The sequence below is a fragment of the Salmo trutta genome, chromosome 6, assembly GCF_901001165.1.
Source record: "Salmo trutta chromosome 6, fSalTru1.1, whole genome shotgun sequence".
NCBI classification, from domain to species: Eukaryota; Metazoa; Chordata; class Actinopteri; order Salmoniformes; family Salmonidae; genus Salmo; species Salmo trutta.
In genome coordinates, this window is record NC_042962.1 from 674008 (window position 1) to 701874 (window position 27867).

A 27867-nucleotide genomic window follows, 5' to 3' on the forward strand; every position below is an offset into this window, starting at 1 on the left:
CCCTCAATGTGCAGACCCCGGAATGCACCTAACCACAAAACAAAACACCAACAAACAAAATCCCCAACAAAACCCTTAAACACTAACCCTTAAACAATAAGGGAGGGAAGGGAGGGTGGCTGCCGTCACCGACGGCACTGTGCTACACCCTCCCTCCCCAACCCACCTATCCTGGAGGTGGCTCAGGTGCAGGCCGTTCCTGGCTGTCGGGGCGGTCTGGCAGCTCGGGGCAGTCTGGCAGCTCGGGGCAGTCTGGCAGCTCGGGGCAGTCTGGGCAGCTCGGGGCAGTCTGGGCAGTCTGGCAGCTCGGGACAGTCTGGGCAGTCTGGCAGCTCGGGACAGTCTGGGCAGTCTGGCAGCTCGGGACAGTCTGGGCAGTCTGGCAGCTCGGGACAGTCTGGGCAGTCCGGCAGCTCGGGACAGTCTGGGCAGTCCGGCAGCTCGGGACAGTCTGGGCAGTCCGGCAGCTCGGGACAGTCTGGGCAGTCCGGCAGCTCGGGGCAGTCTGGGCAGTCCGGCAGCTCGGGGCAGTCTGGGCAGTCCGGCAGCTCGGGGCAGTCTGGGCAGTCCGGCAGCTCGGGGCAGTCTGGCCAGTCCGGCAGCTCGGGGCAGTCTGGCCAGTCCGGCAGCTCGGGGCAGTCTGGCCAGTCCGGCAGCTCGGGGCAGTCTGGCCAGTCCGGCAGCTCGGGGCAGACTGGCCACTCCGGCAGTTCGGGGCAGTCTGGCCACTCCGGCAGTTCGGGGCAGTCTGGCCACTCCGGCAGTTCAGGGCAGTCTGGCCTCTCTGGCGACTGTTGACTGGCGGGCAGCTCTGACGACTGTTGACTGGCGGGCAGCTCTGACGACTGTTGACTGGCGGGCAGCTCTGACGACTGTTGACTGGCGGGCAGCTCTGACGACTGTTGACTGGCGGGCAGCTCTAGTGATGGTTGACTTGCGGGCAGCTCTGGTGATGGTTGACTGGCGGGCAGCTCTGGTGACTGTTGACTAGCGGGCAGCACTGATGACTTTTGACTGGCGGGCAGCTCTGACGACTGTTGACTGGCGGGCAGCTCTGACGACTGTTGACTGGCGGGCAGCTCTGACGACTGTTGACTGGCGGGCAGCTCTGGCGACTGTTGACTGGTGGGCAGCTCCTGCCCCGTCAAACAGCCCTTGTGCCCCCCCCCTTAAAAAATTATTGGGGGTGCCTCTCGGTTTCCCTTACCCGTCGTGTCTCCCAGTCCTCGCCAGCCTTCTTCCGCTGCTTGGTTCTGTGTTGGTGGGGAATTCTGTCACAGGATCCATCGTGGATTTGAAAGGAGGACCAAGGCGCAGCGGAAGTGTGGACACTCATGTTTCTTTAATTAACAAAACAAGTAAAGTATCCACTGGAAAAAACAATAAACAAAACAATGAACAGTACTCACGATACGACAGTGTGGCAGGCTAAACCAAAAAAAGCAGTGCTCACCACAATTCCCCACAACCCCCAGTGACAAACATACTCCTACATATATGACTCCCAATCAGGAACAACGATCCCCAGCTGTTCCTGATCAGGAGTCACAAGACACAGAGAACATTCAAACACACACACACAAGACTGCCACGTCCTGACCCCCAAACTACTAAAACAGCCCCATCTGCTGGTCAGGACGTGACAGTCCTTGTGATTGTCTCCACCCACTCCAGGTGTCGCTGATTTTCCCCAGTGTATTTATCCCTGTGTTTCCTGTCTCTCTGTTTGCCAGTTCGTCTTGTTCGTTTTTCCAAGTCAACCAGCATTTTACCCGTTCTCCTGCTTTTGCTATTCACCTTTTTCTTGTCCTCCTGGTTTTGACCCTTGCCTGTTTCTGGACGCTGTACCCGCCTGCCTGACCATTCTGCCTGCCTTGAACACGAGCCTGTCTGCCACTCTGTACCTCCGGATCTGGTTTTGACCTTTTGCTTGTCCACGACCATTCTCTTGCCTACTCCTTTTGGATTATTAAACATCTAAGACTCCAACCATCTGACTCCTGTGTCTGCATCTGGGTCTCACCTTGTGTCATGATAGCTACATGATGAGGTTAGTATGTACAAAAGCGTGAGATTATTGTTATTTGTCAAATGGAAGCCAAGCATGGATCATCATGTCACCAGAATAAGACCCTCAATATTTATTGGAAAGGAGCCTCAAGATCATCACTGTGTACTTTCACAACCCTGTGAAGTTCATCATAACTCATCTGTAGCCTAATAAACTGCATGCTTCCCCAAGATGTGGTGCCATTTTGTTATCGGACATGTAGGCTACTTGACTCACATTGAAAGGTTGGATGGAAACCTGTTTAATGTCAAGATATTATGAGGATGCTGGAATTTACAATACTTTTGAAGTTGTCTAATCAGATGAAAACATTGTGACTGGTTGTGATACATTTTAAAAGTGAAACTATAAATATTTAGGCTATGCTGAAGCGTTATGTTCTAGGTGTGCCGCTCGGATTGGCGATGAGGTAGAGCGCATGTTAAGCTTCCCTGAATAACCGCCTGCTGGGAGCATATGTGGCCACATTATTATAGGACGTCTTGGGAGAATGAGGATCTGAAAGCGTTCAGAATCAGAAGTTAAAATAAAGTCAGACTACTACTGGGTCTTTCTAGACCTTATCAACTGTCCAGACTAGACCCACTACTGATCCTTATCAACTGTCCAGACTAGACCCACTACTGATCCTTATCAACTGTCCAGACTAGACCCACTACTGATCCTTATCAACTGTAGAGTAGACCCACTACTGATCCTTATCAACTGTCCAGACTAGACCCACTAATGATCCTTATCAACTGTAGAGAGTAGACCCACTACTGATCCTTATCAACTGTCCAGACTAGACCCACTACTGATCCTTATCAACTGTCCAGAGTAGACCCACTACTGATCATTATCAACTGTCCAGAGTAGACCCACTACTGATCCTTATCAACTGTCCAGAGTAGACCCACTACTGATCATTATAAACTGTCCAAAGTAGACCCACTACTGATCATTATCAACTGTCCAGACTAGACCCACTACTGATCCTTATCAACTGTCCAGAGTAGACCCACTACTGATCCTTATCAACTGTCCAGACTAGACCCACTACTGATCCTTATCAACTGTCCAGACTAGACCCACTACTGATCATTATAAACTGTCCAGACTAGACCCACTACTGATCATTATAAACTGTCCAGACTAGACCCACTACTGATCCTTATCAACTGTCCAGAGTAGACCCACTACTGATCATTATAAACTGTCCAGACTAGACCCACTACTGATCCTTATCAACTGTCCAGACTAGACCCACTACTGATCATTACAAACTGTCCAAAGTAGACCCACTACTGATCCTTATAAACTGTAGAGAGTAGACCCACTACTGATCCTTATCAACTGTCCAGAGTAGACCCACTACTGATCATTATAAACTGTCCAGACTAGACCCACTACTGATCATTATAAACTGTCCAAAGTAGACCCACTACTGATCATTATAAACTGTAGCGAGTAGACCCACTACTGATCATTATAAACTGTAGAGAGTAGACCCACTACTGATCCTTATCAACTGTCCAGACTAGACCCACTACTGATCCTTATCAACTGTAGAGAGTAGACCCACTACTGATCATTATAAACTGTCCAGACTAGACCCACTACTGATCATTATAAACTGTCCAAAGTAGACCCACTACTGATCCTTATAAACTGTAGAGAGTAGACCCACTACTGATCCTTATCAACTGTAGAGAGTAGACCCACTACTGATCCTTATCAACTGTAGAGAGTAGACCCACTACTGCTTCTTATCAACTGTCCAGAGTAGACCCACTACTGATCCTTATCAACTGTCCAGAGTAGACCCACTACTGATCCTTATAAACTGTAGAGAGTAGACCCACTACTGATCCTTATCAACTGTCCAGAGTAGACCCACTACTGATCCTTATAAACTGTCCAGAGTAGACCCACTACTGATCCTTATCAACTGTCCAGAGTAGATCCACTACTGATCCTTATCAACTGTCCAGAGTAGACCCACTACTGATCCTTATCAACTGTCAAGAGTAGACCCACTACTGATCCTTATCAACTGTCCAGAGTAGACCCACTACTGATCCTTATAAACTGTAGACAGTAGACCCACTACTGATCCTCATAAACTGTAGAGAGTAGACCCACTACTGATCCGTATAAACTGTCCAGACTAGACCCACTATTGATCCTTATCAACTGTCCAGAGGAGACCCACTACTGATCCTTATCAACTGTCCAGAGTAGACCCACTACTGATCCTTATAAACTGTCCAGAGTAGACCCACTACTGATCCTTATAAACTGTAGAGAGTAGACCCACTACTGTTCCTTATCAACTCTCCAGAGTAGACCCACTACTGATCATTATCGACTGTCCAGAGTAGACCCACTACTGATCCTTATAAACTGTAGAGAGTAGACCCACTACTGATCCTTATAAACTGTCCAGAGTAGACCCACTACTGATCCTTATAAACTGTCCAGACTAGACCCACTACTGATCCTTATCAACTGTCCAGAGTAGACCCACTACTGATCCTTATCAACTGTGGAGAGTAGACCCACTACTGATCCTTATCAACTGTAGAGAGCAGACCCACTACTGATTCTTATCAACTGTAGAGAGTAGACCCACAACTGATCCTTATCAACTGTAGAGAGTAGACCCACTACTGATCCTTATCAACTGTCCAGAGTAGACCCACTACTGATCCTTATCAACTGTCCAGAGTAGACCCCCTACTGATCCTTATCAACTGTAGAGAGTAGACCCACAACTGATCCTTATCAACTGTAGAGAGTAGACCTACTACTGATCCTTATCAACTGTCCAGACTAGACCCACTACTGATCCTTATCAACTGTCCAGAGTAGACCCACTACTGATCCTTATCAACTGTAGAGAGTAGACCCACTACTGATCCTTATCAACTGTAGAGAGTAGACCCACTACTGAAACTTATCAACTGTCCAGACTAGACCCACTACTGATCCTTATCGACTGTCCAGAGTAGACCCAGTACTGATCCTTATAAACTGTAGAGAGTAGACCCACTACTGATCCTTATCAACTGTAGAGAGTAGACCCACAACTGATCCTTATCAACTGTAGAGAGTAGACCCACACTGATCCTTATCAACTGTCCAGAGTAGACCCACTACTGATCCTTATCAACTGTCCAGAGTAGACCCCCTACTGATCCTTATCAACTGTAGAGAGTAGACCCACAACTGATCCTTATCAACTGTAGAGAGTAGACCCACTATTGATCCTTATCAACTTTCCAGACTAGACCCACTACTGATCCTTATCAACTGTCCAGAGTAGATCCACTACTGATCCTTATCAACTGTCCAGAGTAGACCCACTACTGATCCTTATCAACTGTCAAGAGTAGACCCACTACTGATCCTTATCAACTGTCCAGAGTAGACCCACTACTGATCCTTATAAACTGTAGACAGTAGACCCACTACTGATCCTTATAAACTGTAGAGAGTAGACCCACTACTGATCCGTATAAACTGTCCAGACTAGACCCACTATTGATCCTTATCAACTGTCCAGAGGAGACCCACTACTCATCCTTATCAACTGTCCAGAGTAGACCCACTACTGATCCTTATCAACTGTGGAGAGTAGACCCACTACTGATCCTTATCAACTGTCCAGAGTAGACCCCCTACTGATCCTTATCAACTGTAGAGAGTAGACCCACAACTGATCCTTATCAACTGTAGAGAGTAGACCTACTACTGATCCTTATCAACTGTCCAGACTAGACCCACTACTGATCCTTATCAACTGTCCAGAGTAGACCCAGTACTGATCCTTATAAACTGTAGACAGTAGACCCACTACTGATCCTTATCAACTGTAGAGAGTAGACCCACAACTGATCCTTATAAACTGTAGAGAGAAGACCCACTACTGTTCCTTATCAACTCTCCAGAGTAGACCCACTACTGATCATTATCGACTGTCCAGAGTAGACCCACTACTGATCCTTATAAACTGTAGAGAGAAGACCCACTACTGATCCTTATAAACTGTCCAGAGTAGACCCACTACTGATCCTTATAAACTGTCCAGACTAGACCCACTACTGATCCTTATCAACTGTCCAGAGTAGACCCACTACTGATCCTTATCAACTGTAGAGAGTAGACCCACTACTGATCCTTATCAACTGTGGAGAGTAGACCCACTACTGATCCTTATCAACTGTAGAGAGCAGACCCACTACTGATCCTTATCAACTGTAGAGAGTAGACCCACAACTGATCCTTATCAACTGTAGAGAGTAGACCCACTACTGATCCTTATCAACTGTCCAGAGTAGACCCACTACTGATCCTTATCAACTGTCCAGAGTAGACCCCCTACTGATCCTTATCAACTGTAGAGAGTAGACCCACAACTGATCCTTATCAACTGTAGAGAGTAGACCCACTACTGATCCTTATCAACTGTCCAGACTAGACCCACTACTGATCCTTATCAACTGTCCAGAGTAGACCCACTACTGATCCTTATCAACTGTAGAGAGTAGACCCACTACTGATCCTTATCAACTGTAGAGAGTAGACCCACTACTGAAACTTATCAACTGTCCAGACTAGACCCACTACTGATCCTTATCGACTGTCCAGAGTAGACCCAGTACTGATCCTTATAAACTGTAGAGAGTAGACCCACTACTGATCCTTATCAACTGTAGAGAGTAGACCCACAACTGATCCTTATCATCTGTAGAGAGTAGACCCACACTGATCCTTATCAACTGTCCAGAGTAGACCCACTACTGATCCTTATCAACTGTCCAGAGTAGACCCCCTACTGATCCTTATCAACTGTAGAGAGTAGACCCACAACTGATCCTTATCAACTGTAGAGAGTAGACCCACTATTGATCCTTATCAACTGTCCAGACTAGACCCACTACTGATCCTTATCAACTGTCCAGAGTAGACCCACTACTGATCCTTATCAACTGTAGAGAGTAGACCCACTACTGATCCTTATCAACTGTAGAGAGTAGACCCACTACTGATACTTATCAACTGTCCAGAGTAGACCCACTACTGATCCTTATCGACTGTCCAGAGTAGACCCACTACTGATCCTTATAAACTGTAGAGAGTAGACCCACTACTGATCCTTATAAACTGTCCAGAGTAGACCCACTACTGATCCTTATAAACTGTCCAGACTAGACCCACTACTGATCCTTATCAACTGTCCAGAGTAGACCCACTACTGATCCTTATCAACTGTAGAGAGTAGACCCACTACTAATCCTTATCAACTGTAGAGAGTAGACCCACTACTGATCCTTATCAACTGTAGAGAGTAGACCCACTACTGATCATTATCAACTGTAGAGAGTAGACCCACTACTGATCCTTATCAACTGTAGAGAGTAGACCCACTAATGATCCTTATCAACTGTCCATAATAGACCCACTACTGATCCTTATCAACTGTCCAGAGTAGACCCCCTACTGATCCTTATCAACTGTGGAGAGTAGACCCACTACTGATCCTTATCAACTGTAGAGAGCAGACCCACTACTGATCCTTATCAACTGTAGAGAGTAGACCCACAACTGATCCTTATCAACTGTAGAGAGTAGACCCACTACTGATCCTTATCAACTGTCCAGAGTAGACCTACTACTGATCCTTATCAACTGTCCAGAGTAGACCCCCTACTGATCCTTATCAACTGTAGAGAGTAGACCCACTACTGATCCTTATCAACTGTAGAGAGTAGACCCACTACTGATCCTTATCAACTGTCCAGACTAGACCAAATACTGATCCTTATCAACTGTCCAGAGTAGACCCACTACTGATCCTTATCAACTGTAGAGAGTAGACCCACTACTGATCCTTATCAACTGTAGAGAGTAGACCCACTACTGAAACTTATCAACTGTCCAGACTAGACCCACTACTGATCCTTATCGACTGTCCAGAGTAGACCCAGTACTGATCCTTATAAACTGTAGAGAGTAGACCCACTACTGATCCTTATCAACTGTAGAGAGTAGACCCACAACTGATCCTTATCAACTGTAGAGAGTAGACCCACACTGATCCTTATCAACTGTCCAGAGTAGACCCACTACTGATCCTTATCAACTGTCCAGAGTAGACCCCCTACTGATCCTTATCAACTGTAGAGAGTAGACCCACAACTGATCCTTATCAACTGTAGAGAGTAGACCCACTATTGATCCTTATCAACTGTCCAGACTAGACCCACTACTGATCCTTATCAACTGTCCAGAGTAGACCCACTACTGATCCTTATCAACTGTAGAGAGTAGACCCACTACTGATCCTTATCAACTGTAGAGAGTAGACCCACTACTGATACTTATCAACTGTCCAGAGTAGACCCACTACTGATCCTTATCGACTGTCCAGAGTAGACCCACTACTGATCCTTATAAACTGTAGAGAGTAGACCCACTACTGATCCTTATAAACTGTCCAGAGTAGACCCACTACTGATCCTTATAAACTGTCCAGACTAGACCCACTACTGATCCTTATCAACTGTCCAGAGTAGACCCACTACTGATCCTTATCAACTGTAGAGAGTAGACCCACTACTAATCCTTATCAACTGTAGAGAGTAGACCCACTACTGATCCTTATCAACTGTAGAGAGTAGACCCACTACTGATCCTTATCAACAGTAGAGAGTAGACCCACTACTGATCCTTATCAACTGTAGAGAGTAGACCCACTAATGATCCTTATCAACTGTCCAGAATAGACCCACTACTGATCCTTATCAACTGTCCAGAGTAGACCCCCTACTGATCCTTATCAACTGTAGAGAGTAGACCCACTACTGATCCTTATCAACTGTAGAGAGTAGACCCACTACTGATCCTTATCAACTGTAGAGAGTAGACCCACTAATGATCCTTATCAACTGTAGAGAGTAGACCCACTACTGATCCTTATCAACTGTCCAGAATAGACCCACTACTGATCCTTATCAACTGTCCAGAGTAGACCCACTACTGATCCTTATCAACTGTAGAGAGTAGACCCCCTACTGATCCTTATCAACTGTAGAGAGTAGACCCACAACTGATCCTTATCAACTGTAGAGAGTAGACCCACTATTGATCCTTATCAACTGTCCAGAGTAGACCCACTACTGATCCTTATCAACTGTCCAGACTAGACCCACTACTGATCCTTATAAACTGTCAAGACTAGACCCACTACTGATCCTTATCAACTGTAGAGAGTAGACCCACTAATGATCCTTATCAACTGTAGAGAGTAGACCCACTACTGATCCTTATCAACTGTCCAGAATAGACCCACTACTGATCCTTATCAACTGTCCAGAGTAGACCCCCTACTGATCCTTATCAACTGTAGAGAGTAGACCCACAACTGATCCTTATCAACTGTAGAGAGTAGACCCACTATTGATCCTTATCAACTGTCCAGAGTAGACCCACTACTGATCCTTATCAACTGTCCAGACTAGACCCACTACTGATCCTTATAAACTGTCAAGACTAGACCCACTACTGATCCTTATCGACTGTCCAGAGTAGACCCACTACTGATCCTTATCAACTGTCCAGAGTAGACCCACTACTGATCCTTATCAACTGTCCAGAGTAGACCCACTACTGATCCTTATCAACTGTCCAGAGTAGACCCACTACTGATCCTTATCAACTGTAGAGAGTAGACCCACTACTGATCCTTATCAACTGTTGAGAGTAGACCCACTATTGATCCTTATCAACTGTCCAGACTAGACCCACTACTGATCCTTATCAACTGTCCAGAGTAGACCCACTACTGATCCTTATCAACTGTAGAGAGTAGACCCACTACTGATCCTTATCAACTGTAGAGAGTAGACCCACTACTGATCCTTATCAACTGTCCAGAGTAGACCCACTACTGATCCTTATCAACTGTAGAGAGTAGACACACTACTGATCCTTATCAACTGTCCAGAGTAGACCCATATTACTGATCCTTATCAACTGTCCAGAGTAGACCCACTACTGATCCTTATCAACTGTCCAGAGTAGACCCACTACTGATCCTTATCAACTGTCCAGAGTAGACCCACTACTGATCCTTATCAACTGTAGAGAGTAGACCCACTACTGATCCTTATCAACTGTAGAGAGTAGACCCACTACTGATCCTTATCAACTGTCCAGAGTAGACCCACATTACTGATCCTTATCAACTGTGGAGAGTAGACCCACTATTGATCCTTATCAACTGTAGAGAGTAGACACACTACTGATCCTTATCAACTGTCCAGAATAGACCGATATTACTGATCCTTATCAACTGTCCAGAGTAGACCCACATTACTGATCCTTATCAACTGTGGAGAGTAGACCCACTACTGATCCTTATCAACTGTAGAGAGTAGACACACTACTGATCCTTATCAACTGTCCAGAATAGACCCATATTACTGATCCTTATCAACTGTCCAGAGTAGACCCACTACTGATCCTTATCAACTGTCCAGAGTAGACCCACTACTGATCCTTATCAACTGTCCAGAGTAGACCCACTACTGATCCTTATCAACTGTCCAGAGTAGACCCACATTACTGATCCTTATCAACTGTAGAGAGTAGACCCACTACTGATCCTTATCAACTGTAGAGAGTAGACGCACTACTGATCCTTATCAACTGTCCAGAGTAGACCCACATTACTGATCCTTATCAACTATAGAGAGTAGACCCACTACTGATCCTTATAAACTGTATAGAGTAGACCCACTACTGATCCCTATAAACTGTCCAGAGTAGACCCACTACTGATCCTTATCAACTGTCCAGAGTAGACCCATTACTGATCCTTATCAACTGTAGAGAGTAGACCCACTACTGATCCTTATCAACTGTAGAGAGTAGACCCACTACTGATCCAAATCGAATGAATGGAATGAAACATTCAAATCACAGGCCTTTAAGCACTGTCATTCAAATTACATTTTCACTGCACATTAGAGCCTAGAACATCGTTTTGTACTCAAATGAAAACAATGATGCAATTATTAATTGCATTGTGGCGTTGCAGTCTAGTCTAAGTAGGATAATTGTATTGTACCTAAACAAGATCAATAAGGGAGCTTTCTGTTCTTTATGATACACCTGGCCTCTGTGCTGCCTATCAGATATTTACATTTGTACTTGTCTATTCATATTGAAATTTCATGCAGTTTAGAATATTTTTATGTGTGGAATATTTAAGCAGTAAGGCACGAGGGGCTGTGGTATGTGGCCAATATACCACGGCTAAGGGCTGTTCTTAGGCACAACACACTCTGCTTGATCTCACCCTTTAAATAAAGGACGAACTGTGGCTGCCTTCCAAGCAATGGGATCCTTCCCAGAGAGAAGAGACAGGTTTAAAAAGTCAGAGAATAGTTTGGCGAATATAGGGGCAGCTACCTTAAAGAAGAAAGGGTCTAAACCATCTGCCCAGATGTTTTTTGGGGGTCATGTTTAAGGAGCTCCTTTAGCACCTCAGACTCAGTGACTGCCTGCAGGGAGAAACTTTGTAGCGGGGCAGGGGAAAAAGAGGGAGGAGCGTTGGGGCTAGTCGTATTAGAAGGGAGATGAGGAAATGTTGGACGGGCAAGGAGGCATGGCTGAGTCAACTTGGAATCCTGACTTAATGAAGTGGTGATTAAAGAGCTCAGCCATGTGCTTCTTGTCAGTAACAACCATGTCATCAACATTAAGGGACATGGGCAGCTGTGAGGAGGAGGGTTTATTCTCCAGGTCTTTAACCATTTTCCAGAACTTCTTGGGGTTAAACCCACAGAGAGAACTGCTGATAGACTATATTGTCATTATGATAGACTGGTAGACTATATTATCATTATGATAGACTGGTAGACTATATTATCATTATGATATACAGACTGGTAGACTATATTATCATTATGATATACAGACTGGTAGACTATATTGTCATTATGACAGACTGGTAGACTATATTATCATTATGATAGACAGACTGGTAGACTATATTATCATTATGATAGACAGACTGGTAGACTATATTATCATTATGACAGACTGGTAGACTATATTGTCATTATGATAGACTGGTAGACTATATTATCATTATGATAGACTGGTAGACTATATTGTCATTATGATAGACAGACTGGTAGACTATATTATCATTATGATAGACAGACTGGTAGACTATATTATTATTATGATAGACAGACTGGTAGACTATAGTGACCTTGGGTACTGTAAGTGAGCGGTAAAGTGTCGTGCATAAGGGAAGTACAAAAACACCTTGATAAGGGAGGCTCATGCAAGCAAATGAGGACATTTGGCAAGGGAATATAAACCAGGATATAAACCAGGGGAAAATAGGGAATATAAACCAGGATATAAACCAGGGGAAAATAGGGAACATAAACCAGGATATAAACCAGGGGAAAAGAGGGAATATAAACCAGGGGAAAAGAGGGAATATAAACCAGGGGAAAATAGGGAATATAAACCAGGATATAAACCAGGGGGAAATAGGGAATATAAACCAGGATATAAACCAGGGGAAAATAGGGAATATAAACCAGGATATAAACCAGGGGAAAGAGGGAATATAAACCAGGATATAAACCAGGGGAAAGAGGGAATATAAACCAGGATATAAACCAGGGGAAAATAGGGAATATAAACCAGGATATAAACCAGGGGAAAGAGGGAATATAAACCAGGATATAAACCAGGGGAAAAGAGGGAATATAAACCAGGGGAAAAGAGGGAATATAAACCAGGATATAAACCAGGGGAAAAGAGGGAACATACACCAGGATATAAACCAGGGGAAAATAGGGAATATAAACCAGGATATAAACCAGGGGAAAATAGGGAACATAAACCAGGATATAAACCAGGGGGAAATAGGGAATATAAACCAGGATATAAACCAGGGGAAAATAGGGAATATAAACCAGGATATAAACCAGGGGAAAGAGGGAATATAAACCAGGATATAAACCAGGGGAAAAGAGGGAATATAAACCAGGGGAAAAGAGGGAATATAAACCAGGATATAAACCAGGGGAAAAGAGGGAACATACACCAGGATATAAACCAGGGGAAACGAGAGAATATAAACCAGGAGAAACGAGAGAATATTAACCAGGGGAAAATAGGGAATATAAACCAGGATATAAACCAGGGGAAATTGAGGGAATATAAACCAGGGGAAAAGAGGGAATATAAACCAGGGGAAAATAGGGAATATAAACCAGGATATAAACCAGGGGAAAAGGGGGAATATAAACCAGGATATAAACCAGGGGAAAAGGGGGAATATAAAACAGGATATAAACCAGGGGAAAATAGGGAATATAAACCAGGATATAAACCAGGGGAAATTGAGGGAATATAAACCAGGGGAAAAGAGGGAATATAAACCAGGGGAAAATAGGGAATATAAACCAGGATATAAACCAGGGGAAATTGAGGGAATATAAACCAGGTGAAAAGAGGGAATATAAACCAGGGGAAAATAGGGAATATAAACCAGGATATAAACCAGGGGAAAATAGGGAATATAAACCAGGATATAAACCAGGGGAAAGAGGGAATATAAACCAGGATATAAACCAGGGGAAAATAGGGAATATAAACCAGGGGAAATAAGGAATATAAACCAGGATATAAACCAGGGGAAAATAGGGAATATAAACCAGGGGACAAAATGCACTACACTCCCTGTACCCAATAAAAACCCTACCCATAGCAACAACAAAAAAGTTGGACAACCCTCCCTGATCTTGGAGCACCCCTCCCCCCAAGTAAATTGCAATATGTTCTTTACTTTTACAGCTTCCTCTGACTTCAAACATCTGCGTCTCTCTGTCGTCTCTGTAACGTTAGCTGATTCATCTTCCTTTAATAATAGAGGAGTCAAACAGAACAACCTCTTGCACACTCCAGTGACTCTGACCAGCAGACAGAACATCTGTTCTTCATAAGACACTACAACAACAAACTAAAATGGGCAAGGAATATAAAACCTACTTTATATTCATGTAAAAAAAAAATAACATTCAGGCCAAAGGTTTACAGTACCCCTCTGCATGATATTATTCTGTTTCATATCCAATACACACATAACAACAATCTGAAGGAGTATTTCAGCCTAGTGTGATGGAAGGGGCGTTCACTATGGATGCCTGCACATAACTTTCTCTCTCCTTTATATAACCCTGCTGTTTCCACATTTTCTGTAAATTGCTTCCTGGGAGCCTTCAACACCGTAGGGAAGGAAAGTAATGTATTGTAGGTGAATGACCTGCCGTGACGTTCCCAGAGGTTTTGTTGTCACAGTGCTCTCTCTCCAGCTCGATCTCACTCACCACGTCACACACCTGGCCACAGAACACCTGCAGAGAACACACAACGGAAGTCATTTAGCAGGGCATCAACACACTCCTCACCGTCTCAGTGACTTAATGCTCCTGTCAAGGTCTACTCTGGGTTGTTGTCAGTGATACCATGATCATATAGTAAATCCAATTCAGGAGGACTTCTATTCCCCTATAGGGCTCCCGAGTGGCGCAGCGGTCCAAGGCACTGCATCTCAGTGTAAGAGGTGTCACTACAGTACCTGGTTCGAATCCAGGCTGTATCACATCTGGCCATGATTGGGAGTATCATAGGGCGCCACACAATTGGCCCAGCGTTGTCCGGGTTTGGCCAGAGTAGGCCGTCATTGTAAATAACCCTAACTGACTTGCCTAGTAAAATAGGTTACATAAAAACACAAAAATTACTGTATCTTCCATCTCTGTCCCTAGCCCATAACAACCCATCTCTGACCCCAGCCCATAACAACCCATCTCTGTCCTCAGCCCATAACAACCCATCTCTGTCCCTAGCCCATAACAACCCATCTCTGTCCCTAGCCCATAACAACCCATCTCTGTCCTCAGCCCATAACAACCCATCTCTGTCCCTAGCCCATAACAACCCATCTCTGTCCCTAGCCCATAACAACCCATCTCTGTCCCTAGCCCATAACAACCCATCTCTGTCCCTAGCCCATAACAACCCATCTCTGTCCCCAGCCCATAACAACCCATCTCTGTCCCTAGCCCATAACAACCCATCTCTGTCCCTAGCCCATAACAACCCATCTCTGTCCCTAGCCCATAACAACCCATCTCTGTCCCTAGCCCATAACAACCCATCTCTGTCCCTAGCCCATAACAACCCATCTCTGTCCTCAGCCCATAACAACCCATCTCTTTGGCTGCATAGGGATGATATCATGGTAGTGGAGCAGGACGTGAAGAGAGAGAAGTCCCTGTGAGTAACAGCAGGATTGTCCATCTATGTCAACAAACACTAACACACACAAGATGACTGGCGGAGAGGAGGGCCGGCGGGTCAATGATGAAGATGTGTAAGACGGCCAAGTAGCTACAGAAGGTCAGCGGAGAGCTTGGTTTATATTTCCCCCACCTCCACCCCCCTCTCCCTCAGTTCTGCATCTCCGCTGACCTTCTCCAGGTGCTGGGATCCCAGATATGGGATGACTAAGAAAAATAGTCAAAGAGAAAAAAGAAAGAAAGAAGAAGAGAGAGAAAAGGAAAAGACAGAGATAACAAGGACACAAGACAAGCCATTGGTCCTCTCCCTGGTGCTGTCAAGCTGAGCAATTAAGGAGGAGAGAGGAGAGAAACAGAGGCCAGTAGTAGTATTACAACAGAATTACAGCATTATTACAGCAGTATTACATCACTAGTCCCGAGAAGAATTACAGCATTATTACAGCAGTATTACATCACTAGTACTGAGTAGCATAACAGTAGTATTACAGCAGTAGTACTGAGTAGCATAACAGCAGTATTACATCACTAGTACTGAGAAGCATTACAGCAGTATTACAGCAGTAGTACTGAGTAGCAAAACAGCAGTATTACATCACTAGTACTGAGAAGCATTACAGCAGTATTACAGCAGTAGTACTGAGTAGCATAACAGCAGTATTACATCACTAGTACTGAGAAGCATTACAGCAGTATTACAGCAGTAGTACTGAGTAGCAAAACAGCAGTATTACAACGGAATTACAGCATTATTACAGCAGTATTACATAACTAGTACTGAGAAGCATTACAGCAGTATTACAGCAGTAGTACTGAGTAGCATAACAGTAGTATTACAGCAGAATTACTGAGTAGCAAAACAGCATTAAAACAGCAGTATTACAGCAGTATTACAACAGAATTACAGCAGAATTACTGAGTAGCATAACAGCAGTATTACATCACTAGTACTGAGAAGCATTACAGCAGTATTATAGCAGAATTACTAAGTAGCAAAACAGCAGTATTACAGCAGTATTACTGAGTAGCATAACAGCAGTAGTACTGAGTAGCATAACAGCAGTATTACAGCAGTATTACTGCACTAGTACTGAGTAGCAATACAGCAGGATTACAGCAGTATTACAGCACTAGTACTGAGTAGCAGTACAGCAGTATTACAGCACTAGTACTGAGTAGCATAACAGCAGTATTACAGCAGTATTACAACAGTATTACAGCACTAGTACTGAGTAGCAATACAGCAGTATTACAGCAGTATTACAACAGTATTACAGCACTAGTACTGAGTAGCAATACAGCAGTATTACAGCACTAGTACTGAGTAACATTACAGCAGCATTACAGCAGTATTACACCAGAATTACATCACTAGTACTGAGTAGCATTACAGTAGTATTACAGCAGTATTACACCAGAATTACATCACTAGTACTGAGTAGCATAACAGCAGTAGTACTGAGTAGCATAACAGCAGTATTACATCACTAGTACTGAGAAGCATTACAGCAGTATTACAGCAGTAGTACTGAGTAGCATAACAGCAGTATTACATCACTAGTACTGAGAAGCATTACAGCAGTATTACAGCAGTAGTACTGAGTAGCATAACAGTAGTATTACAGCAGAATTACTGAGTAGCAAAACAGCATTAAAACAGCAGTATTACAGCAGTATTACAACAGAATTACAGCAGAATTACTGAGTAGCATAACAGCAGTATTACATCACTAGTACTGAGAAGCATTACAGCAGTATTATAGCAGTCGTACTGAGTAGCATAACAGTAGTATTACAGCAGTATTACTGAGTAGCATAACAGCAGTATTACAGCAGTATTACTGAGTAGCATAACAGCAGTAGTACTGAGTAGCATAACAGCAGTATTACAGCACTAGTACTGAGTAGCATAACAGCAGTATTACAGCAGTATTACAACAGTATTACAGCAGTAGTACTGAGTAGCAATACAGCAGTATTACAGCAGTATTACAGCACTAGTACTGAGTAACATTACAGCAGCATTACAGTAGTATTACACCAGAATTACATCACTAGTACTGAGTAGCATTACAGTAGTATTACACCAGAATTACATCACTAGTACTGAGTAGCATTACAGTAGTATTACACCAGAATTACATCACTAGTACTGAGTAGCATTACAGTAGTATTACACCAGAATTACATCACTAGTACTGAGTAGCATTACAGTAGTATTACACCAGAATTACATCACTAGTACTGAGTACATTACAGCAGTATTACATACATACATGTACATAGCCCATCTATAATTTAGCCCAAACAACTACCTCTTCCCCTACTGTATTTATTTATTTATTTAGTTCCTTTGCACCCCATTATCTCTATTTCTACTTTCTTCCACTACAAATCTACCATTCCAGTGTTTTACTTGCTATATTGTAACTATTCGCCACCATGGCCTTTTTTACCTTTACCTCCCTTATCTCACCTCATTTGCTCACATTGTATATAGACTTATTTTTCTACTGTATTATTGACTGTATGTTTGTTTTACTCCATGTGTAACTCTGTGTTGTTGTATGTGTCAAACTGCTTTGCTTTATCTTGGCCAGGTCACAGTTGTAAATGTGGACTTGTTCTCAACTGGCATACCTGGTTAAATAAAGGTGAAATAAATAAAATAAATAAAAATTACATCTGTATTACAGCACTAGTACTGAGTAACATTACAGCAGTATTACAGCTGTATTACAGCACTAGTACTGAGTAGCAATACAGCAGATACTGCACATTGAATAGGAGGAAACCCTGTTCAGGATGGAAGGAGAGCGAGGAGAGGGGAGGGGAGGTTGGAAGGAGGACAGGAGAGCTGAAGGAGGGAAGAGGAGAGGAGAGCGAAGAGAGGGGAGGGGAGGTTGGAAGGAGGACAGGAGAGCTGAAGGAGGGAAGAGGAGAGGAGAGCGAGGAGAGGGGAGGGGAGGTTAGAAGGAGGACAGGAGAGCTGAAGGAGGGAAGAGGAGAGGAGAGAAGAGCGAGGAGTTAGAGGAGGGGAAGGGAGGGGAGAGGAAAGGAGAGGGGAGGGACGGTTGGAAGGAGGACAGGAGAGCTGAAGGAGGGAAGAGAGGCTCTTCCAGGGTGGTCGGTAACGATGCTCTCTGGTTTCTCAGTATGATCATCTTCCAGTCCTGGCCAGCACCCAGAAACGACTCTCCAGACAGATAGCTGTGGCTGCTGTAAACACTCCCAGCCATAGCGCCTAACGCGTTTCCTGTATATATCTTCTGTAGGTCTGGTCCTGTCTCAAATTATATCTGACATGTTTGTAGTAATTGGTCAAAGCGAGGAATGCATGAAGCCTGTAACGTGGGGTTTTTTCTCTATGTACCCAGAAAGCCTGTCTCCCGTAGATGTTCTTCATCTGTCTTCCTTGACATTTATCACACTGTTATTTCATGTCACATGACCAGATACACAGCCACTGAAGTAGAAACAACAGTGAGTGACTTGGCAGCGGTCCTGCATGTTTAAACAACCATCTCTGGGACACAGCCGTGATGCCTCCTCTCTGATGGGGTAGAGAGTGGACATCAGAGGGTCTGACATGTTGATGTAACAGGCGTACTGCTCTGCTCTACTGTCTGTGTTGGGTTCCTGAGTAGTGTCAACTCATAACCATGATCTCAGTGTATGATGTTTGTCTCCACTGCCAGCGCTGCCTATTGACCAGCTAGGTTTCTATCTCTTACACCACAGACAGACAAACAGGACAGGACAGGACAGGACAGGACAGAAAGAACAGACAGGACAGACAGACAGACAGACAGACAGACAGACAGACAGACAGACAGACAGACAGACAGACAGACAGACAGACAGACAGACAGACAGACAGACAGACAGACAAGGACAGGACAGGACAGGACAGGACAGGACAGGACATCTCCTAAATCATCCCCCTGGCAGAACAAGAGAGGCCAGGGCTCTATCTGTTGTTGTGACTGTACTCTGAGTGATCTGGCTCCAGACACAATGGACGGACAGGGTGGTGTGTGTGTGTGTGTGTTTGAGGGTGTGTGTGTGAAAGTATGTGTGTGTGTGGGATATTAACTATTAAACCCCACTCACTATATCATCAGAACTCTTGATCCCCTCTCTGTCTACAGCTCTGGCACAGTAACTCACTCCATTATCATATTATCAGGGAAATCTGCTTACTTCATCACAGACAGAGTTCTCATTGCCTTAGTGTTTTAATACTGTTGTAATACTGTCATATTGCTGTAATACTACTCATTACTAGTGATATAATACTGATGTAATACTACTCATTACTAATGGTGTAAAACTGAGGTAATACTACTCAGTACTAGTGAAGTAATACTGATGTAATACTACTCAGTACTAGTGGTGTAAAACTGAGGTAATACTACTCAGTACTAGTGAAGTAATACTGATGTAATACTACTCATTACTAGTGGTGTAAAACTGAGGTAATACTACTCAGTACTAGTGAAGTAATACCGATGTAATACTACTCAGTACTAGTGAAGTAATACTGATGTAATACTACTCAGTACTAGTGATGTAAAACTGATGTAATATTACTCGATACTAGTGAAGTAATACTGATATAATACTACTCAGTACTAGTGATGTAATACTGATGTAATACTACTCGGTACTAGTGATGTAATACTGATGTAATACCACTCAGTACTAGTGATATAATACTGATGTAATACTACTCAGTACTAGTGATATAATACTGATGTAATACCACTCAGTACTTTTGATTTAATACTGATGTAATACCACTCAGTACTAGTGATATAATACTGATGTAATACTACTCAGTACTAGTGATATAATACTGATGTAATACCACTCAGTACTTTTGATTTAATACTGATGTAATACCACTCAGTACTAGTGATATAATACTGATGTAATACTACTCAGTATTAGTGCTGTAATACTGATGTAATACTACTCATTACTAGTGGTGTAAAACTGAGGTAATACTACTCAGTACTAGTGAAGTAATACTGATGTAATACTACTCAGTACTAGTGATGTAATACTGATGTAATACTACTCAGTACTAGTGATGTAATACTGATGTAATACTACTCAATACTAGTGATGTAATACTACTCAGTATTACTGATGCAATATTGATGTAATACTACTCAGTACTAGTGATGTAATACTGATGTAATACTACTCAGTACTAGTGATATAATACTGATGTAATACTACTCAGCACTAGTGATAGGTCTAGTGATAGGTCTTCCCTGTGGCTCAGTTGGTAGAGCATGGTGTTTGCAACGCCAGGGTTGTGGGTTCCATTCCCACGGGACCAGTATAAAAAAAAAAGAAAAAGAAAGAAATTAAATGTATGCATTCACTACTGTAAGTCGCTCTGGATAAGAGCGTCTGCTAAATGACTAAAATGTTTTTAAAAATTATGTAATACTGATGTAATACTACTCAGTACTAGTGATGTAATACTACTCAGTACTAGTGAAGTAATACTGATGTAATACTACTTAGTACTAGTGAATAATACTGATATAATACTACTCAGTATTAGTGATGTAATACTGATGTAATATTACTCAGCACTAGTGATGCAATACTACTCAGTACTAGTGATGTAATATTGATGTAACGCTTGCTGCTCAGTATTAGTGATGCATTTTTATTTATTTTTTACATTTTAGTCATTTAGCAGACGTTCTTATCCAGAGCGACTTACAGTAGTGAATGCAAACATTTCATAATTTTTTCTCTCCATACTGGCCCCCCGTGGGAATCGAACACACAACCCTGACGTTGCAAATACCATGCTCTACCAACCGAGCCACACGGGACTGATGCAATACTGATGTAATACTACTCAGTACTAGTGATGTAATACTGATGTAATACTACTCAGTACTTGTGATATAATGCTTCTCAGTACTAGTGATGTAATACTGATGTAATACTACTCAGTACTTGTGATATAATACTACTCAGTACTATTGATGTAATATGGATTTAATGCTACTCAGTACTAGTGATGTAATACTGATGTAATACTACTCAGTATTAGTGCTGTAAAACTACTAGAATACTGCTGTAAACACCATAGAGTCAATACATTTAGGCACATTTTACACAGACTCCGTGTTCTTTGGTGCCCCTCCATACAACAACATAATGTGTCAAACAGTGTTATTGCTGTTGGATCACGGAGGCTCCAGAACAGATGTTTCAAAAGATTTTCACAACAATACGCCGATATTGCACCCAAAATATGTCAACGCAGATTGGCCAGACAGAACAGATATATGGCCATGGCTGCTGAACTGGTTCTCAGTATATAGAGCATGGTGTTATCAGAAAGAGAACTAGCAGAATTATAACTGACAGAACTAGAACGAGCAGAACCAGTTCTAACAGAATTAGAACTAGAACTAGCAGAACTAGTTCTAACAGAATTAGAACTAGAACTAGCAGAACCAGTTCTAACAAAATTAGAACTAGAACTAGCAGAACTAGTTCTAACAGAATTAGAACTAGAACTAGCAGAACCAGTTCTAACAAAATTAGAACTAGAAATATCAGAACTAGAACTATCGTAATTAGAACTATCAGAAATAGAAATATCAGAACTAGAATTATCAAAACTAGAAAAAGCAGAACTAGATAATAAACTAGACATATAATAAGTATAACTACCAGAACAACCAGAAGTAGAAATTTCACAACTATAATTATCAGAACTCGGGCTATAATAACTAGAACTATTAGAACTAGAACTAAAACTATAATAACTAGAACTATCACAACTATAAATATCAGAACTAGAACTATCAGAACTAGAACTATCAGAACTAGAACTAAAACTATAATAACTAGAAATATCACAACTATAAAAATCAGAACTAGAACTATCAGAACTAGAACTGTTAGAACTAGAACTAAAACTATAATAACTAGAACTATCAGAAATAGAACTGTTAGAACTAGAACTAAAACTATAATAACTAGAACTATCAGAACTAGAACTATAATAACTAGAACTATCAGAACTAGAACTAAAACTACAATAACTAGAACTAGCAGAACTAGAACTAAAACTATAATAAATAGAACTATCAGAACTAGAACTATCAGAACTAGAACTATCAGAACCAGAACTATAATAACTAGAACTATCAGAACTAGAACTATCAGAACTAGAACTATTAGAACTAGAAATAACACTACAATAACTAGAACTATCAGAACTAGAACTATTAGAACTAGAACTATCACAACTAGAACTAAAACTATAATAACTAGAACTATCAGAACTAGAACTATCAGAACTAGAACTATCAGAACCAGAACTATAATAACTAGAACTATCAGAACCAGAACTATAATAACTAGAACTATCAGAACTAGAACTATCAGAACTAGAACTATCAGAACTAGAACTAAAACTATAATAACTAGAACTATCAGAACTAGAACTATCAGAACTAGAACTATCAGAACTAGAACTAAAACTACAATAACTAGAACTATCAGAACTAGAACTAAAACTATAATAACTAGAAATATCAGAACTAGAACTATCAAAACTAGAACTATCACAACTAGAACTAAAACTATAATAACTAGAACTATCAGAACTAGAACTATCAGAACTAGAACTATCAGAACAAGAACTATAATAACTAGAACTATCAAAACTAGAACTATCAGAACTAGAACTATTAGAACTAGAACTAACACTACAATAACTAGAACTATCAGAACTAGAACTATTAGAACTAGAACTATCACAACTAGAACTAAAACTATAATAACTAGAACTATCAGAAATAGAACTATCAGAACTAGAACTATCAGAACCAGAACCATAATAACTAGAACTATCAGAACTAGAACTATCAGAACTAGAACTAAAACTATAATAACTAGAACTATCAGAACTAGAACTATCAGAACTAGAACTATCAGAACTAGAACTAAAACTACAATAACTAGACCTATCAGAACTAGAACTAAAACTATAATAACTAGAAATATCAGAACTAGAACTATCAGAACTAGAACTATCAGAACTACAACTATCAGAACCAGAACTATAATAACTAGAACTATCAAAACTAGAACTATCAGAACTAGAACTATTAGAACTAGAACTAACACTACAATAACTAGAACTATCAGAACTAGAACTATTAGAACTAGAACTATCACAACTAGAACTAAAACTATAAAAACTAGTACTATCAGAACTAGAACTATCAGAACTAGAACTATCAGAACCGGAACTATAATAACTAGAACTATCAGAACTAGAACTATTAGAACTAGAACTATCACAACTAGAACTATCAGAACTAGAACTAAAATGATATAACTACAACTATCAGAACTAGAACTATAATAACTAGAACTATCAGAACTAGAACTATTAGAACTAGAACTATCACAACTAGAACAAAAACTATAATAACTAGAACTATCAGAACTAGAACTATCAGAACTAGAACTATCAGAACCAGAACTATAATAACTAGAACTATCAGAACTAGAACTAAAACTATAATAACTAGAACTATCAGAACTACAACTATCAGAACTAGAACTATCAGAACTAGAACTAAAATTACAATAACTAGACCTATCAGAACTAGAACTAAAACTATAATAACTAGAACTATCAGAACTAGAACTATCAGAACTAGAACTATCACAACTAGAACTAAAACTACAATAACTAGAACTATCAGAACTAGAACTATCAGAACTAGAACTATCAGAACCAGAACTATAATAACTAGAACTATCAAAACTAGAACTATCAGAACTAGAACTATTAGAACTAGAACTAACACTACAATAACTAGAACTATCAGAACTAGAACTATTAGAACTAGAACTATTACAACTAGAACTAAAACTATAAAAACTAGAACTATCAGAACTAGAACTATCAGAACTAGAACTACCAGAATTAGAACTATAATAACTAGAACTATCAGAACTAGAACTAAAACTATAATAACTAGAAATATCAGAACTAGAACTATCACAACTAGAACTAAAACTATAATAACTAGAACTATCAGAACTAGAACTAAAACTATAATAACTAGAAATATCAGAACTAGAACTATCACAACTAGAACTATAATAACTAGAACTATCAGAACTAGAACTATAATAACTAGAACTATCAGAACTAGAACTAAAACTATAATAACTAGAAATATCAGAACTAGAACTCTCACAACTAGAACTAAAACTATAATATCTAGAACTATCAGAACTAGAACTAAAACTATAATAACTAGAAATATCAGAACTAGAACTATCAGAACTAGAACTATAATAACTACAACTATCAGAACTAGAACTATCAGAACTAGAACTATCAGAACTAGAACTATCAGAACTAGAACTATAATAACTACAACTATCAGAACTAGAACTATCAGAACTAGAACTATCAGAACTAGAACTATCAGAACTAGAACTATAATTACTAGAACTATCAGAACTAGAACTATCAGAACTAGAACTATCAGAACTAGAACTAAAACTATAATAACTACAACTATCAGAACTAGAACTATCAGAACTAGAACTATTAGAACTTGAACTAAAACTATAATAACTAGAACTATCAGAACTAGAACTTTCAGAACTAGAACTATCAGAACTAGAACTAACACTACAATAACTAGAACTATCAGAACTAGAACTATCAGAACTAGAACTAACAGAACTAGAACTATCAGAACTAGAACTATCAGAACTAGAACTATCAGAACTAGAACTATCAGAACTAGAACTAAAACTATAATAACTAGAAATATCACAACTATAAAAATCAGATCTAGAACTATCAGAACTAGAACTGTTAGAACTAGAACTAAAACTATAATAACTAGAACTATCAGAACTAGAACTGTTAGAACTAGAACTAAAACTATAATAACTAGAACTATCAGAACTAGAACTATAATAACTAGAACTATCAGAACTAGAACTAAAACTACAATAACTAGAACTAGCAGAACTAGAACTAAAACTATAATAAATAGAACTATCAGAACTAGAACTATCAGAACCAGAACTATAATAACTAGAACTATCAGAACTAGAACTATCAGAACTAGAACTATTAGAACTAGAAATAACACTACAATAACTAGAACTATTAGAACTAGAACTATCACAACTAGAACTAAAACTATAATAACTAGAACTATCAGAACTAGAACTATCAGAACTAGAACTATCAGAACCAGAACTATAATAACTAGAACTATCAGAACCAGAACTATAATAACTAGAACTATCAGAACTAGAACTATCAGAACTAGAACTATCAGAACTAGAACTAAAACTATAATAACTAGAACTATCAGAACTAGAACTATCAGAACTAGAACTATCAGAACTAGAACTAAAACTACAATAACTAGAACTATCAGAACTAGAACTAAAACTATAATAACTAGAAATATCAGAACTAGAACTATCAGAACTAGAACTATCACAACTAGAACTAAAACTATAATAACTAGAACTATCAGAACTAGAACTATCAGAACTAGAACTATCAGAACAAGAACTATAATAACTAGAACTATCAAAACTAGAACTATCAGAACTAGAACTATTAGAACTAGAACTAACACTACAATAACTAGAACTATCAGAACTAGAACTATTAGAACTAGAACTATCACAACTAGAACTAAAACTATAATAACTAGAACTATCAGAAATAGAACTATCAGAACTAGAACTATCAGAACCAGAACCATAATAACTAGAACTATCAGAACTAGAACTATCAGAACTAGAACTAAAACTATAATAACTAGAACTATCAGAACTAGAACTTTCAGAACTAGAACTATCAGAACTAGAACTAACACTACAATAACTAGAACTATCAGAACTAGAACTATCAGAACTAGAACTAACAGAACTAGAACTATCAGAACTAGAACTATCAGAACTAGAACTATCAGAACTAGAACTATCAGAACTAGAACTAAAACTATAATAACTAGAAATATCACAACTATAAAAATCAGATCTAGAACTATCAGAACTAGAACTGTTAGAACTAGAACTAAAACTATAATAACTAGAACTATCAGAACTAGAACTGTTAGAACTAGAACTAAAACTATAATAACTAGAACTATCAGAACTAGAACTATAATAACTAGAACTATCAGAACTAGAACTAAAACTACAATAACTAGAACTAGCAGAACTAGAACTAAAACTATAATAAATAGAACTATCAGAACTAGAACTATCAGAACCAGAACTATAATAACTAGAACTATCAGAACTAGAACTATCAGAACTAGAACTATTAGAACTAGAAATAACACTACAATAACTAGAACTATCAGAACTAGAACTATTAGAACTAGAACTATCACAACTAGAACTAAAACTATAATAACTAGAACTATCAGAACTAGAACTATCAGAACTAGAACTATCAGAACCAGAACTATAATAACTAGAACTATCAGAACCAGAACTATAATAACTAGAACTATCAGAACTAGAACTATCAGAACTAGAACTAAAACTATAATAACTAGAACTATCAGAACTAGAACTATCAGAACTAGAACTATCAGAACTAGAACTAAAACTACAATAACTAGAACTATCAGAACTAGAACTAAAACTATAATAACTAGAAATATCAGAACTAGAACTATCAGAACTAGAACTATCACAACTAGAACTAAAACTATAATAACTAGAACTATCAGAACTAGAACTATCAGAACTAGAACTATCAGAACAAGAACTATAATAACTAGAACTATCAAAACTAGAACTATCAGAACTAGAACTATTAGAACTAGAACTAACACTACAATAACTAGAACTATCAGAACTAGAACTATTAGAACTAGAACTATCACAACTAGAACTAAAACTATAATAACTAGAACTATCAGAAATAGAACTATCAGAACTAGAACTATCAGAACCAGAACCATAATAACTAGAACTATCAGAACTAGAACTATCAGAACTAGAACTAAAACTATAATAACTAGAACTATCAGAACTAGAACTATCAGAACTAGAACTATCAGAACTAGAACTAAAACTACAATAACTAGACCTATCAGAACTAGAACTAAAACTATAATAACTAGAAATATCAGAACTAGAACTATCAGAACTAGAACTATCAGAACTACAACTATCAGAACCAGAACTATAATAACTAGAACTATCAAAACTAGAACTATCAGAACTAGAACTATTAGAACTAGAACTAACACTACAATAACTAGAACTATCAGAACTAGAACTATTAGAACTAGAACTATCACAACTAGAACTAAAACTATAAAAACTAGTACTATCAGAACTAGAACTATC

The 27867-nt window shown here is 40.1% G+C and overlaps 1 protein-coding gene across 1 annotated transcript in view; it reads right to left on the minus strand.

Moving 5' to 3' along the window:
- The window catches only part of vipr1b (vasoactive intestinal peptide receptor 1b), a 154628-nt gene extending 140027 nt beyond the window's left edge, over nt 1–14601 (minus strand). Inside the window, exon 1 of the mRNA XM_029755065.1 lies at nt 14412–14601. Within this exon, the coding sequence (XP_029610925.1) occupies nt 14412–14529 (118 nt within the window). The 5' untranslated portion in view covers nt 14530–14601. The remainder of the gene's footprint in view (nt 1–14411) is intronic.
- Nucleotides 14602–27867: the final 13266 nt, after the last annotated feature.